General features: G+C 43.4%; 1 protein-coding gene across 4 annotated transcripts in view; it reads left to right on the top strand.

Moving 5' to 3' along the window:
* The window catches only part of nkd2b (NKD inhibitor of WNT signaling pathway 2b), a 98914-nt gene that overhangs the window by 72736 nt on the left and 8786 nt on the right, over nucleotides 1–17392 (top strand). For 3 of the 4 annotated variants that reach the window (XM_042332057.1, XM_042332058.1, XM_042332054.1), the window contains exons 5-8: nucleotides 6815–6933; nucleotides 12225–12320; nucleotides 15372–15519; nucleotides 17296–17380. In XM_042332057.1, the coding sequence (XP_042187991.1) occupies nucleotides 6815–6933; nucleotides 12225–12320; nucleotides 15372–15519; nucleotides 17296–17380 (448 nt within the window). The remainder of the gene's footprint in view (nucleotides 1–6814; nucleotides 6934–12224; nucleotides 12321–15371; nucleotides 15520–17295; nucleotides 17381–17392) is intronic. The other variant, XM_042332059.1, reaches the window with a different exon arrangement.

Below are 17392 nucleotides of genomic sequence, written 5' to 3'. Positions count from 1 at the left end.
ACCCCAGGAGAATTGGTACTGCGAAAGTGTTCAGTGAGGGAGCCTTGAATAAATAGTAAAGTACTATTTCTGCTGGTCGGTGATTTGAGGACATGAAGTGTGAAGTTAGGAAGATATTTTTTTCTCTCTAAGCAGTGTATCAGAATCTGGCACAATATGCGAGGGTTTGGAGCATTTGGAGCAGAGTTTTCTGGGGGCAGTTAAAAGGGAATCCACATAAGCACATATGGAGGAATGGTTTTGGAGGGTACAGGGAATTGAGATTAGGATAGATGGCTTCACTGAAGGAGCAAACGCCAAAACCAATACAATAGGTCAAATGGTTTCCTCCTGTGTTGATGATTTCTGTGGCTCTGTGGAATGTGTTATGAAAGGGGAGGGGAAACATTCACAGCATTCACAGGCTGAAGATCGACTCCGAGAGGCCATTTTCATCGGTAAAATTGGAGAAACTAGGCCCACTTCTGTAGTGAGTTACTGGCCAATTATTGGCCTACCTCTGCTTCTTACTAAAGAGAAAAATCCCATCGAAAAGGCACGCATAACTTGTCAGACTTCAACCAGCAATGAACCTGTTTTTCAGCTGGATACATTGAGATATGCTGTGTAGACTGTGTCACAAATTTGCAGCGTGGGGACAGTTGGGATCCAGACACATGCAGTTGTTTGTGTTACAGCTTGTGTTGGGGTATCCATCCTGCAGAGCAAATGTGGAGAGCTCGACTGGAACAAAGGCTCAATGTATTTCAACCCAAGGAACCCACTATGTGTTCACACCCTGACGAGTTTCACATTGCGCAATGGTGCATAGAAGTCAATATTCCTATAACTAAGTTACCATTGCCCAATGTGAAACTGCCTGTCTTCCCAGTCTGTGTGTTCTGAATCTGGAACTCCCTCTCAACTCTGGAGCAGTGAAATTTATTTTGCAAGCTTTCATTTTCCTCTCTTAGAAACCATAAAAAGGCATTTCATTTTCCAGCCAAAGCTATTGCTTTGAAACCTTTTGCAGCAGTGGGTTTGAAGCCTGACGCCCCTTAAATACCTCACAGCCTTTTGAGTCGGGGCATTGTGGTGGAAGGAATGGGCTCAGCGGTTGGTGTGCCAAAGTCAAGGGTCAAAGGGCGATGGCAATATGTTTTGGTAGGAAAAAGGCTGTTTGTTTAGAAATCCTTCTAAAGAGATTTTCATTTTTATTGAGATTTTGTGCGGTCTGTTTTTGAATATAAAGCTCAGGATCACTACATAGCGGGCTACCTCGGAATCAGAAGTGCACAGGGCTCAGGGAATCTGTATTAGAAAGGGAGAAAGTAAGTGTTCCTTTCGTAAAGTCAGGATTTTATTCAATGCATAAATCTACCTGGCTTTGTATTTTTTTTAAAAAGTAGTAAACTGGAATAGCAGAAACGCAAAATCTTTTCTCCTCTTGGAAGTGGGTTCAAATTTTTCATAAAACATTTATGCGATAAAGTGCACACGGCTTTCAGGGTTTTTATTGTATAATTTCTTATTTATGGGAATTTTGATCAGTTAAATTTAGGTAGGTGGCACTTTATTAAAGATAATCCTGGCTGATTTTCTTCTCTCCTGTCCAAAAGGTGTTACGTCATGCTGGGATACAGGTACCTCTGGTTCCTCACCCAATTAGGGCTTTTGCAGCAGGCTATGAGATCAATGGGAATCTCAGCCAAAGCTTCTCGTCTATTCCAGGCAGGGCGAAATCTTGGGCAAGTTTCCTTACTCCACATGCTAATAATAATCCCTCCAAAAAAACAAAACAATAATAAATTGGTCATTTTCAATCCATGACTGTTTGTGGAACACAGCTGTGTGCAAGTGGCTGCCGCGTTCGCCCACAAATACACAGTCAATTCACTTTACAGTATGTTCTGTGAAGCGCTTTGGGACGTCTAGAAGACATGAAAAGCGCTATATCAAATGCAAGGATTATTATTATTATTATTATTAACCACACATCAAGCCTCATAGAATACCTGTATCAACTACAACTCTCTGTAAGAGTTATCTATTTCATCTCCCCCTTGCCTTTTTTCCTAAAACCTTTTATATTTACCCTTTTCAGATACTATTCTATTCCCTTTTAAAATCCTTCATGGATTTTGCTTCAATGACTGTTTGGGCTAGTGATTTCCTGTGTGGGTTAACAAAATCTCTTAGCCTTTATTTTTTTTGGTATTCATTTTCAACTTTTCATTAATGCACAATGAATATTGACCAGAAACCCCAAATACAACAGCATTGAGCCAAATGGTGCACCAGACCTCCCACCCAGCTGAGATTAACAACCAGTGGAGATCATGCATACAATATGGTCTGTATGACTCAGTTTCCTTTTATAACAGAAAAGACCTAGATAGCATTTCTAACTGGTTACAGTAATTTGAAGATTCTGGTATTCTTTGTGAGAGTGTGTGTGTGTATGTATGTGTATGTTGGCCAGATGCAGTATGCACCACAAATATTTGTGCAGAAACTATTCCTGTTACTTCCTATTTTCGGGAGCCTGAGTGCTTATGTTATGGCTTCAGTAAATGAGACTGGATGTTGACACCGACTCATCAAACACGTTCAAGGTGGGGGGCGGACGCACGCACGCCTGTTGATGCAATGTGTTGCTAGACAATGAGAATATATATTTGCTTTTGGTCATGGGAAATGTTTTTCCAGATAAAAGCATTTTCTGAGATGAGACACAGAAGGGTTATTTCAAGGGCACAACTGCCAAGAGTAAAACTGCTGGTGCTGGGAATCAGCAGAAAAGGTGGCAACACTGCTGCCATACATTGCTCCACGTGGTACCGAACATAGGATGAGAGCTATAAAATGGTTTCAGATATCCTGGTTATTTAAGATGCATTTTAGATTGGAGCAACAATCCTCCAGATTTAATTGGTCATTCACTTCAGAACCATTTGTAGGGCATTGGACTTAACATGTGGAAATCGGTTGCCACATTTGCCTGCAAAAATATTCACTGTGTATTCAGCAATATTTACTGTAAAGTGTTTTTGAGATTTTTCAATCTTTAAGGCAGTTTAAAAATGCAAGCTGTCTTACATATGGGCAGACTGATTTTATTTTAATATTCCTTGCCTTTCCCCTCGTTTCTATCCCATAATTGAAATCCTTTGATGTTTTGCTATTCCTGTTTTATACTGTGACAGAATGGTCAATGTAACCTTACCTGCCTCTACGCTGTATTAAAAATGACACAGAGGTTTTCTGACTAAGGCAGGGTTGCTATATAATATTAATGCATTTGTAACGATCATGCCCCTGACTGCCAATGTGATTTTGTCACTGGGGCCCGGGTAGTTATGCGATTCATGACCGCTAAACTTCAATATTGTAGATTAGCCCAGGCATCTGGACACATTGCCTGTTCACCTTTTAAAATGTGGGTAGGAAAATGTCATCTTTCAAATTAGTTTGCCCTATTGAACGGATTTGCATTTGTTAAACATCTGCGATAAACAACTTGTTGGCGTTGCTTGGCTCTTCTGTCTCTGTTTAAGTGATAAGAAGGAATCTGTGTGTATAAATCAAAGCAATGTGTGTGTATGTAGGGGTGGGGGGAGGGGAAGGGAATTAATATCATTCATTAATTAAGGAATTCTTTATTGACTAGATATAATGGAGTTAAAAAGTATCCTTAAACTTGTCCTTAATGGCATATAATTGGGAATGAACACCCTCCCCCCCCAATGTTTGGAATGGGCAGTATCCCGGTTGTTAGTCGATTGGTGGATCACTTTTCCTGGGATAATAATCCCTTTTTTAAAAAAAATTGGTCACTCAATGTACGACTGTTTGTGGGACACTGTTGTGCACAATTAGCTGACGCATTTCGCCCACAAAACACAGAGTCAATTCCCTTTAAAGTATATTCTGTGGAGTGCTTTGAGGCATTTCGAAGGCGTGATAAAGTGCTATATCGAAGGATTATTATTATTAATCCCACCAGTCCCGTTTTACCCATTGGCTCTTATTGTCAATTGGTGACGTCTTTTATATAGCAAGTGAGGAACCCTGAGGTCTTTATCTCCAGTTTCATCGCTGTTCACTAGATATTAAGGGGAACCATCCTCCTGAAGTGTGGGCGAGAAATCAGTCACAAACCTATCATGAAAGACTGGTTTTAAGTATACCTTTTGACTCAATTTTCTGTCAAATAAATAACACTTTAATTAAAGAGTGGTATTACTTAAGAGACAAACTACAATTCGGAATGCTGAAGTTCCTCCTCTTATTTGACGATTAACAAGCCGCGCTGAAATTAGATTTTTTTCCCTCCATAACCACTCTGCTCTAACGTCACACCCAATTTCCTTGTAGCTTCACTGAGAATTTTCAAACGGCAGTGTCTTGTCATTTATTTATTTACACTGACAATTTTAGATCTAAAGAGCCTCCCCTCTGAGAATGGATCCACACATTCTGCTATCAGATCTTGTCTGAAAAGACTCCAATCTCCAAAGGTGCAGGGCTTGTATATTTGTGGCTCTGACCTCCAGTTATTTTGGCTGCAATTTCTGGCTTTGAGCGGCTGAAAAAGCCAAAGAGATCTGTACTGTAAGGATACGCTAGTCTTTGATCTGAACTCCCAATATCTCTTTGAAAAGATCTCTTGTTTTCCACCGCTCCTCAAAATAGGCACAGTTCTTTAGAGCTAAGACAATCTCAACGGGCCTCAATATCAATTGTTTTACATTTAAAAGTGTAGTTTGTTGTACATGTTCACATGAAGCAATGAAATTAATTCATTTAAAATGATTCCTTACCTGGTTATAATTAATTTTACAGCCAGATTCATTTTTACTTTGTGTGGAAGACTTTGTGCAAAAAAATGAGACCGAAAAAAGTTATTGGCAGCGTTACACAAGAAAAATGTTTCTACACGATCTTGATCTTCACCAGACAGCACAAAATGCCTTGAAGTGTGCATGAAGTAGCTTCATTCTTATGTGCATCGGCAGTAATGCTGCTAGCATCAAATAAAAATTAGTCGTCACTGTGCATTGCATAAATACAACCGTGCCTCTGAGCATAATTTCTGTTCTGTTAGACTGGATCAATGCACAAGAAAGTGTAAGATTACATTTTACAATATGTTTTGAACTATTGTACATTATCCCCCAGTGTACTATGAAATAGCCTTTAATCGTTTGGAGGTAGCCTCCTGACGTGAAAGGCACTATGTAAAATTTATTGTATCGTAATTGTATTTTCACTCGTGGGATAAAGCGTGACTATTGTGCTGGTGAATCAGTCCCACTCTGGTCAGTGGAATTTGACAGGTATTGGAGTTTTGTCCTTTGCTAGTCAAGCTTTAGTGGCTGCCCCTGTGCACTCATCGTATTTACAGTATTGGTTGCAATTAGGTCACTAATGCTGCCAGTGAGTGCTTTGCAACTCAGCTGAGCCAAGCAAAGATTCCTGAATGTGAGCAAATAATAATAATCCTTGCATTTGATATGGCGCCTTATATCATCTCAATGTCTCAACTCGCCTCATAGGATTTTTTTAGTAGAGAGTAGTGACTTTTGTATTTCATAGGTGAACACAGCAGCTAATTTGTGCACAGCAATGTCCCTCAAACAGCAACGAAGTGATTAATTTTATCTGGGGGATTGTTTACCACAACACTGGGAGAAACTTTTCAAATAGTGCCATGGGAACTTTAATATCCACCTGCAAAGGCAGATATTAAAGTCCATTTAACATAAAATGAACTTTAAAGGCTATTTTCCAGCCACTGTTTTGCTTTGTGGCATAGAAAAGGTCCAGAAGCCCCAATCAGATCAAAAATCATGTTGAAGGCTGCAAAGCGATCTAATTTAAAACCGTGATTCTTTGTGGAATGAACTTAGTGAATCCAGCAATTTCCAAATGGATTATTTTCACATGCCATAAGTTACTGCTCTAATAGTAAATTCCAGTTCATGAATGACTCATTTTGGTCCCCAATGATTAAGTGATGCAGAATGCACTTTTAACCAGCCACGATACTACTTAATCATGCTGGAATTAAAACATCACTCACACAATTTTGTATTTTATTCATTTTAATTTGCTTTGGTTAAGTTTGTACTCTCGAACAGTAATGAGGAGTTATAATATTAAGTAATGGCAAGAATTTCCAGAATTTTTCTAATAAAATTCCCTGAAAGACATTTCTTGTTCGAGCGTTTCCCCCAGTACCTGCAGCTTCTGTCAGTCTGGCCTCATCCACTACTTGGTTTAATTCAAATCCCATCTGGAATACCACTTGAAAGCCTTCTCCACACAGTCTTCCTTTCCAGAGAAAAGAAGCTTTAGACGTTGTTTTGTCTGTGGCCGGTGCTTACAGTTCGTGCCAAGTGACGCATTCTCCACTGTCAACAGTCATCTGCTGCAAGTACCTGTCACTCACGAGCCGAGGTCAAGGTCAGACAAATGCATCCGCTTGACAAATGTTCTGTGGTTAAACAATTGGAGCCTGTATTTTTAATATATTTTTAAAAGCCCTTTCCACAGTGAAGGGTTCTGCTTTGGAACCAGAATGGCAAGTTGTCTCCACATTAACACATCTTACCTCACTTATTTTGCCATTGGAACAAAGACATTGCATTCAAACAGTGCCTGGTCAAGTTTCCCCAAAGATTCTAGACACTTGTATAGGTGTAAAGCTGAGGTGTAAAGTGGATGGAGCGAGTGGGTTTAGCTAAACTAGATTGAGTGATGAGAATGTCACTGCACGATCTTTAATCACAAATATACCTTTACTGATCTTTGATTTTCCTTCTTCCATCAGTGGTGCTTCCCCCAGAGAAGGCCGAAGGATGTGAAGGATTTCCACTGACATTTAGTCAAGATGAAGGGGAAAAATATTTGAATAAAGAAGCCAACAGAAAAAAGCGATTGAATTTTGATGTGAGTACCTGAATTTTGAACCGATTTCCAAATCGTTTTTTTTTAAAAAAAACGGCAGCAAACCTACATTTATGCTCCACATTAGGAAAACGTCTCTGAGCGCTTTAGAAACATGTTTTCTCATTCGTCATTCTCATGTCTGTTGTTTGGGCTTCTAAAGAGGAGCTAGAACTTTAAGAAACTTTTAATGACTAAAATAAATTCCTTTTTAAAATAAATATTCTGTTACCAATGGTAGCATAGAGTATATATAAATAATGACCCTTAATGTGCTTTTAATTTGGCCTTGGATCTATAAAATGTTTTCCTTATTACATCCAACTGTGAGCTCTTAACACTGGGCATCATTTGTGACCTTCAGGTGTCCTCTCAGTAAAAATATTGTAATGCAACCTCAGGGTTCAGGTCACATCCATAAATTACTCGAGCCTCATGCCTGTGGCTTATGATGAAACCTGAAACTCTCCATTAAATTGCAGCATTGTTACTCACCACCAAATATTTATTATTGTGTGCATGTAATCTGGAGTTATTTAATGAGAGAGCGAAATGTATGCTTAGCAAAATATTGCAGCTTTTCTAAATGGTTCAGTAAGCAAACATCTCCTGGTGTGGAACTGAGCCACTCGGGTCCAGAATGTCACTGGTTCAATCCCAGTCTATGCTGGGTTAGCTGATCTCTGCAATTGTGGTGCCTCTGTTGGCCTCGCTAACTCAGGGCTTGGCAGGGAGAAAATCAACCAGAGTTCCTATTTTGGCTCAGTGAGTCCTGCTAGAAAACATGCACGTTTGGATAGCATAATGGCTTGGCTCTATTGGGTGGGGATAGGATAGGAGCTTGGTTATAATATACCTTTCTCCCCCCCCTCCTTCTTTTCTCCCACCCCCTCCTTCCTTTCTCCCCTACTCCTTCCTTTCTCTCCCCCATCCCCCTCCTCCCTTTCTCCCCTCCCTTTCTCCCCCCTCCCTTTCTCCCCTTCTCCTTTCCTCCCACCCCTTCTCCCTCCCCCCCCCACACATATGCCAGAGGGTCACATACCAGTTCTCAGTAATGAGTGCATATGAAGATTGGTCTCTTGTGTATACTTGAGGATATGTATACATCCAACATTTTCACAAGGCTCATGAGCCGGGGGATGGGGAAAATTAGGGTAATAGCAATATTCAGCTCTGAACATTTGGGTTTTCAGCCCCAGAGAGAATTTGTTCAATTAATTTTCGTTAATGTGTAATGGGAATAAATATGAGGATGCAAGGGTGAAAAACGTAATAATAATTCTTGTGTTTGATGTAGGAGGGGACTTCACAGGATTTACTGTAAAATGTACTGACCCGTATTTTATAGATAAATGCAGAAGCCAGTTTGTACACAGCAATATCACATAAACTATTGTGAAATGAGTGACCAATTTTTGGCTAGGAAATCAGGCAAAAGTCCCTTCTCTTTTCAAATAGTACCATGGGATCCTTAATGTTTATCTGAACATGCAGATGGGAGCTCGGTTTACAACAACAACAAAATTGCATTTATAGAGCGCCTTTCACGTCGGGAGGATGTCCCAAAGCGCTGAACAGTCAGGTGTCGGGGCCTGAGCATGGGGGAGGGGGGGTGGTGTAGGGGTGAGGGAAGGCAGAGAGGTGGGAGGGAGACCAAAGGCACGGTCGAAGAGAAGGGTCTTGAGACCGGCCTTGAAGGAGGCAAGGGAGGAAGCGAGGTGAAGGGACCATGGGATGGAGTTCCAGAATGTGGGGGCAGAGAGGCTGAAAGCCCGGCCACCGATGGTATGGCGGGTCGGGCGGGAGTCATAGAGCAGACCGGAGCCCGATGAATGAAGGAAGCGGGCAGGTTGGTAGGGAGTCAGCAGGTCAGAGAGGTAGGAGGGGGCAAGGCCATGGATAGCCTTGAAAGTGAGGACGAGGATCTTGCACTCGATCCTCTGGGGGATGAGGAGCCAGTGGAGTCGGGTGAGAGTGGGAGTGATGGGCTCACAGAGCCTGGTACAGAGTTTGGGATGATCTGCAGCTTGTGAAGGGAAGGGAAGAGTTGGGAAGGCTAATGAGGAGGGAGTTTCCATAATCAAGCCTTGCTGTGATGAATGCGTGAGTGAGGGGTGAGGCAGTGGCGGAGTCCGGCGATGTTGCGGAGGTGGTGGTAGGCAGTGCCGGTCATGGCGCGGATGTGGGGGAGAAAGGACAGTTCAGGGTCGAACAAGTCACCCAGGTTCCTGACTGGCTTAGTGAGGTTCAATGTGCAGCCGTAGAGACTGATGCTGCCAGCGCCTGAGGTGCGGAGGCGTCGGCGCGAGCCAATCAGGAGGGCTCAGTCTTGCTGACATTGAGTTGGAGAAAGTTGTCCCTCGTCCAGGACTTGATGTCGGACAGGCAGTCAGTCAGGACGCCAGTAGTCCTGGGGTTGAGGGTGGAGGCAGAGAGATAGAGTTGGGTATCATCCGCATACATGGGGAATTTTACCCCATGTCTGCGGATGATGTCACCAAGAGGGAGCATGTAGAGAGTGAAGGGACCGAGGAAAGAGTCCTGAAGAACACTGCACGAGACGGTGCGGGGGCTGGAGGAGAAGCCATTACCTACAATGAAGTGGAGGCAGTGTGAAAGGTAGGACCTGAACCAGGTTGAGGTGGGAGGAGAGGCGGTGGAGGAGAATTGAGTGTCCACGGTGTCAAAGGTGGCGGAGAGGTCGAGGAGGACAAGGAGGCAGAGGGAGCTCTGGTCACACATGGTCAGGATGTCATTTGTGACCTTCACCAGAGCAGTTTCCATGCTGTGTGCAGCACACAAACCCGATTGGAGAGGTTCATGGAGGGAGTGATAGAAGAGGAAAGAGCGAAGCTGGGAGGCAACGGCTCTCTCAAGGACCTTGGATAGGAAGGGAAGATTTAAGATGGGCCGGTAGCTGGATAGCTGTGATGGGTCGAGGGAAGGTTTCTTCAAGGTGAGGGTGATGATGCCTATTTTGAGGGGGGAAGGAACCATGCCAGATGACTGGGAGAGGTTAATGATATCAGCGAGAAGTGGGGCAAAGAAGTGGAGCTGGGATTTAAGGAGAGGGGTAGGGATGTGGTCCAGGGAGCAGGTGGTGGGCCGCATGGAGGATATGGTGGTGATGACAGAGGAGGGAGTAACGGGTTCGAAGGTGTGGAAGGAAGGACGGGTAATTGTCGGAATGTGGGGTGTGGGAAGGGAGGGGGTGGAATTTGGAGGGCAGTGGCAGCTGAGCGGACTCCCTCGATTATGGACTCGAGGAAGATCAGCATTTTCTCGCAGTGAGTCAGAGGAAAGAATCTGGAGTTGTGGCCGGGATGGCGGAGGAGCTTAGTTGGTGGTGGAGAACAGGAGCCTGGGGTTGCCCTTCGCCTCCAGGATTAACCTGGAGTAGAAGGACGATTTGGCCAAGATGAGAGCAGAGCGGTAGGTCTTGATGAGGTCCAGCCAGATGTGGCGGTGGACCGTTGGGCCGGATTTGAGTCAAGTGCGTTTGGCAGCCCGCACCTGGCCCTTGAGCGAGCGGAGGTGGCTGGTGAACCAGGGTGAGGATCGGGAATAGAAGGCAGTTCGGGAGGTGAGGGGGCAAGGATGTCGAGTGCGGTGGAGAGGGTGCTGTGGAGAAGAGTGAGTGAGCGAGTGGGTTGGTGCGAGAGGTGGGCCAGAGGGGGAGGAGTTCAGAGGACTCCAGTGCAGCGGAGAGGTATTGCGGGGAGATTTTCTTCCACGAGCGGTAGAAGATGGTGGTAGGTTTGGAGGCAGTGGGGAGAGGGATATGGGAGTTGAGGGAAATGAAATGGTGGTCAGAGGTGACCTTGTCAGTGATGGTGACATCCGAGACGCTGAGGTCCCAAGTGATCACCAGGTTGAGCGGGTGACCATGGGTGTCGGTAGCAGAGTGGATGTGGAGGGAGAGAGAAGATGGAGCAGAAGGGGGTGAAGTCGCCTAGGATGATAAGGCGGTCGGAGCAGAAGTAGAGGGAGGCTAGGAGGGTAGAGATGTCAAAGCTGGAGGTGGGTGAGGATTTGGGGGTTTATCGTCTCATCTGAAGGGCAGAACCTTCCACAATGCAGCACACCCCCCAGCACTGTATTGGAGTGTCAGATGTATGAATCTCAATGTTGAGCTTGAGCCAACAACCTTCTGACTCAGAGGCAAGAGTACTACCTACTGAACCAGGCTGACTCCGTTATTCACCGTTGACACCATTACTAATTATGGACTGGTTTCTGACTGCTGGAGTCTTCTCTTCCTCCTCCCTCCGACACAATCAATGGTTGTCCCCACAAATCTCTGATATTGCTGAGTTGAGTTAATGAACCTCCAATCTACGGATCAATCCGCTGAAGTGTGAGTTGCAAGTCAAATCTGCAGCCAATTTGGGATTAACAGTGGTTAATCAAATTTTACATTTTTAGTCCCTCTACGTATCACTTAGCAGGTCACAGACTGCAATTTTCACTCTGTAATTTGAGTATTGAATTTATGACTGTTCACATGCAGTGTCAGCTCAGGTTACAATAGGTGACATGGAGCTTTTGTAAATTTTGAGTTCATTTTTGACAAGGATCTGAGTTCTTGGGCGTGACAAGCAAGTTCCTCAGTGGTCGCTGAACGTGAGCAGTGATGGGGATGGTGTGGGATAGATAGTTGCAGGGGTTTGTGTTGGAGGATAGAAGCCATGGCCTTTCCAGTGTTCCTCTGGCCCAACGACAACAACAAATAACATTTGTATAGCGCCTTTCACGTCAGGAGGAAGTAGCTGGGGTAGGATCTGGACTCTACTGTTTGGAATCACACCACTAGTTGATGGCAGCAACGTCACGATCTGGACTTGAAACTTGTTTCTTAATTCTTTGAAATGCATGTGCCATTTTTTTTCAATCTTAAAAAAACGCAATAAATTAACCCCTGAAAATACCAGGAACAAGATCAGGAATGCGGGCCAGGGATTGGGATTAAAGTGCATCCTCTGTTGTCAAGGTCTCCTGCTGCTTGTCTAGTTAGGACCAACCCTACCTGTTAGGGTTTTGGCTTCCAGGGTTAAAAACAACATCTTGGATTTATATAGCACACTTCACACGAGGCAGCGTCTCTGAGCACTTAAAACAGCTCCTTAACAGGAGATCAGTGGGATGATTTCTTGCACCCAGTGACTGTTCTGCCTTTCCAAGCCCTGCCGATGAGACAGGAATGGCTGTGCTGTCATCGGCGTTTGACCAAGTTGTGTTTGAGGAGAGTGTTAGCAGGAGAGAGGTCTGTGACTCAGAGTGTGCTCTCTTTTCAGGAGCTTGAGTGCAACGTGTCGGTAGAAGAGGACAATCGGCAGGAATGGACCTTCACCCTTTATGATTTTGATAACAGTGGCAAAGTTACCAAAGAGGTACATTTAAACTGTTGCTTTTTTTTAAAAAAAAGGCAGAATAATGTGCTTGTAAACTATGCGGGGTGGGGGTGGGGTGGAGGTGGGGCAGAGTTGTTCGGTTAGTTTCAAGCTGCCACTTGAAAGTAATGTGGGGGTAGAGGGGAATGAGAGTGCAATAGCCAAACGGAATGCATGCCGGCAGCTTTGGCCTGACAATTCACTCTGGAAATACAGAACTTTTCTGTCACCATCAGTTTGGAGAGCTGGCAGAGGATATATGGCTAGCGTCTATAGTAAACCATCTTCATGTTGTAGGCAACCCGTTAAACAACCTCCAGAATCGTGTTGGATAAGGGTTAGGGTTAGGCAAGTTTTAGGCAAGGGTTTTACGCAAGTTTTTTAATGTTTTTTTTTAAACCGTGTTGCGTTTCTGCTGCAGTTTGCCCCGTGTTCTGTACGAATGGACATTTTGGGGGATTAGTGGGTGGTAGAATGGTACCCATTGACTTCTTGTGTTGCTAGCACTTTAAAGCCCCCTCAGTCCAGTGTTAGGGTAAGTTTAGCCAGAAATGCTGTGCAGCAGATAGCTAAAGCAGAGTTCTAGCTATAAGATGGTGGTGATGGGGAGGATTAAGTTTTCTGTCCGGTTGGTAGGACCGGAGTCGTGGAAACAATTGGCCCAATATTTCTCATAGTTTTAGTCTGCAAGATAGTTTTGTCTTAAGTTTCAAAATCACTAAGAATTGTAGAAAATTCTTAAATTCTGTAGTGATTGCGAAAAGCCTTTTTTTAAAAACAAATCTCAAACTGATTAAGACGAAGTGGTGTTACAGGCCAAGATCCTGGGAATTTTTGAGTCTATTGGGATGAAATTTTAGGGTGCAGTTTGCAGCTTTAAAATGCCAGTTTTACCCCAATATTCCTACTTTCTTGTTCCGTCCACCGCCCTCACAATTGTAGTGTTGAATCTGTTGCGCAATGCTGCGGATTTCATCCCTGATTAACACTGTACACATTTAGTGTATGTTGTGTTTTTAAAAGGGCAAGTTTGTCTGCTTTCTCTGTTGATGCTGCTCTATTGCAGTGCCTGGCGGGTTTCTCCTCTGGCAGTGTCTGACAGAACTGCCATTATGTTGTTCAAATTAAACCTTAAAAGTAGGAAATGAAGCTCCCTTGCAGAGAAGCTAAGAGTCGAATGGGTGTATTATAACTAAGCAGTTCCAGCAAGTTTTAACCCTTCAGTAATAGGTATTCTTGGACTATTCCTCCATCTTCATAATAGTTCTTTAAACTGTCATGTTGTGTGCTTGCTGGCTAATCTCTTTACTCTGGTTTTCCGCTGTAAGTTTTATGCGATTGTTTAAAGAAAGGCGGCAAATTGTTGGTGCCACTCGTACATTTGGGAAGGCTTTAATATTTTGCAGGGCTGCTGCTGATAGTGAACTGCCCTCTGTACAGTGCATCTCTTTGTTGCTGTCTATTGTGGGCTCAGTATGAAATGGCACCTGAGTGGGCTTGGTGAGTGGTGAGGGCAAGGGAGAACTGAATACGTCCAATTCTGAGAGAGTCTGTACTGAAGATAGGCGGTGGGTCTAACAAGTGACTTCACTGTCACACACTGCAAATGTGGATATTTCCTACAAGGATTGAGAAAGGAGCCAGCAGTTATGGGCATTTGTTGCATCTGTTTCTCTCTTAGCTTCATGGTGGTAAACTTTTGTATACCATTAATAAAGGGAGGCAGAATTGGATTATATAAACTACTCACAGTTAGGCCCCTATGCTGTTATTTCTCCACTACTCTTGTGAAATCGAACTTGATCCTTATACTTGATCCTGTGTGGAGTCCTGTCCTTTTCAATTCTGTTCAAAATGTCATTGGATCAATGCAAGTCCTTAAACCCAGCCATCGGCTGTTTTAATTTCAAGGAAAAATAAATTTAGATTCAACTCAAGCAGGCATTATGTTAGCAACATATGGGACATGTGTGTGTGTGTAAATATATATATATAATATATATATAATATTAAGCAGCTGGTATTGAGTAAGCCTGGTACATGGACTTGGACCTCGAGAATATGAAGGTGGCTGGCATAGCACGTCCTGTGAAGGTCCTCCCACCACACTGAAGTCAGATGCCCACCTGATAGCTGATAAAGAAACTCTTGAGGTTTGGGGCGACAGCTGCTGGAAGGTGTTACCTGTAGTCCAAGTTCGTGAACACACGTTTGTACGTCCAGCTCCTGGAATCCACCTTGAGTGGTCTGCAGAGAAACTTCGCAACTCCAATTGGTGGAACCATCGGTCAATGGGAAGGAACGTGTGCCCGAGCTGCGAACAGGAATTTGGTGGCAATGCTCTCACGCTGAGATGCGTTGCCCAACGGGAAGCTCACATCGAGTTCCTTGTACCTACTGTCCACCTAGTGAAGGTTCAAACCCACGCTTGTCGGGTGTCGGATGACCAACTGGTGACTATCTGGTGATTATCTGGGTTCGAATCCTAGACGGGGCAAAATGTTAGGCAAGTTTCCTTACTCCACACGCCTCTGTTTACCTAGCAGGAAGTAGGACCTCGGTTCTTAGTCGATTGGCAGATCGCTTCCTGGGGATAATATTCCCTTCAAAAAAATAATAATCATTTGGTCACTCAATTCATGACTGTTTTGTGGGATACTGGTTTGTGCAATTGTGCCGCATTTCACTCACAAATATAGAGTCACTCTACAGTGTATTCTGTGAAGCGCTTTGAGATGCTTCAAAGCCATTATATTGCACCATATCAAATGCAAGAATTATTATTACTCAGTGTACAAATGGTGAGCAGCGTGTTTCGAGCAGCTCGGGGCAATGTCGGTTGCTATGAAGGATTTTCATTTGATGGTAACTACTTGTATTTCCGTCACTTTTCGAATGAAAGTGAATGTCTCAAAACACTTAAGTTATCATTGATTAGAAATGTAGTGATTGTTATCTAAGCAAATGCAACAGCTAATCTACGCTAGTGATGTCCCGTAAATGACAAAGATAAATTTAATATAACCCATGTGTTTTTTTGTTTGTACATAGGACATGTCCAGCCTGATGCACACAATCTACGAAGTTGTAGATGCTTCAGTAAACCAGTCCGCTACCAACAGCAAGACCCTGAGAGTGAAGCTAACAGTGTCCCCTGAACCCGCCAACAGGAAGAAGGATGGCTTCTCAGCCAGTCAAGGTAAACCAGCTGAAACTGGGATCTTTCTGAAACATCTTTCTGAAATTCCTTTGCGACTTCCCCACTGGTAGCAATTTTGGTTTGCCTACCCATTGTGGTACACCTGGGGACAGATGGCAGCGTAAATGAGACCTTGCATGAGGGAAAATGTCTTGGGGTGCAAAGTGTGTCTCCTGCAGGCAGCCCTGTGAATTCCAGGCCAACACTGGAGGATCCATTCCGTAGTGAGAACTCAGCAGTCAAATTATTGCTCCTCGTCAGGATGCATGTTTTCTCACGGTGCCTTTTTGAACTCCATCCTCTTCAAATGTGATAATAATAATAATCCTTGCATTTAATATAGTGCGTTATCACGTCTTCGAGATCAACTACTATCGCGGTGCATTCGTCCTTCATCTTGGCTAAAGTCACAAGTCCGAGCCAAGTGTCCCTCTGATACATTCTTACAATTTTCCCACGTTGCGCTTCTGGTTTAGCATTTTGCAACATTTCCGATGACGTTATTGAAAAAGAGAAGGTATATTTCCCAGTGTTCTGGCCAGCAATCGTCTGGATAAATTGGTCATTCACTTCATTGCCATTTGTAGGGCCTTGCTGCGTGCAAATTAGCTGCCCACAAATATAGTCACTACACTGGAAAGCTATTCCCTCAGGATATTTGACATGAATCACACAATCTGTATTGCAAGAATCATTGTTAAATGTTTTACACAGTCTGCCGTATAATAACAGAAATCAGCCTCCCACATCAGGTACAGCAACTGCAGGATGAAATGTAAAACTCCCTCGACTTATTTGCAGTGTGCAAACATAGCTGTATAGAGGGCATTACAGGTCCCATTAAAAGTTGACAACAAATAAAGGGTTGTCCACGAATTACTAAATTAATAAATCCTTCTCATTGATAATCGTATAATAAAGGAGTCCTGTAATTCTGTTGTTACACATGGTTTGCACATGGTGCTTAATAGACCCCAATTTGTCCTTACTTTAATCTGAGAAGGGCACCTAATACCTGACTAAAATTCCCTTTATATTTCCCCAGTTACCATTCGTAGAGTCTCTGTAAACAAAACTACAGTTTTGAGCTGTAACATATTACCCACTAGGAACTGAGTTGTGATGTCCCCCAAAACACTTAGGTGTTTAGGTGGGATCCTCAAAAGCAAGGCTTATTATATTATTATGACAGCCAGCTGAGAAGTGACTTTCTTCCCCATCGACCTGGACTGGATTCAATCCTAGAAGAAATGTTGCAACTCAATACACCGCCAGAATGTTTACTTGGAGTTAGAATGTTATAACACAGAAACAGGCCTTTTTTCATATGACCCCATCTAATATAATCCGATTCCAATCTCCTTGCTCCTCATATCCTTTAATGTTCCTCTTTTGCAAATATCTACCTTATTTATTCCCTTTTTAAAATAATTTATGCATTCAGCTTCAACAATGGTTTGTGGCAGAGAATTCCACATTACAATAATTTTCTGTCTGAAGAAATGAAAGTTAACTTCCTTTAATTCCTTTTGAAATTATTTCAAATTTGTGCCCTTTCATTACTGGCTCACTGACCAATGGAAATAATCTATTGCTGTTTGCCCCCATCATAGCCCTCCATAATGCTGAGACCTCTATCAACATCCCCTAACCTTCTGCTTTTTAATGGGGAAAAAAAAGTTTGTTTTTGAGGAATTTCAGGAATACCTTGCCGGAAGAAGGGAAGTCTGGGTCAGATGCAGCTTGTGAATAGATTTCTGCGTTTATCTTTCGCAGATCGAGAAAACAATCGCTGTAAGAGTGAAGCTGAGCACTCAGAGGAGGTGAAGTGTTCGGATAAAAGACTTTCGGCTCAGATGAGGTACTGGAGGCC

Source organism: Callorhinchus milii, unplaced genomic scaffold (genome assembly GCF_018977255.1).
Source record: "Callorhinchus milii isolate IMCB2004 unplaced genomic scaffold, IMCB_Cmil_1.0 Scaffold2, whole genome shotgun sequence".
Taxonomy (NCBI): Eukaryota; Metazoa; Chordata; class Chondrichthyes; order Chimaeriformes; family Callorhinchidae; genus Callorhinchus; species Callorhinchus milii.
This window is presented reverse-complemented; position numbering and strand designations above follow the sequence as displayed.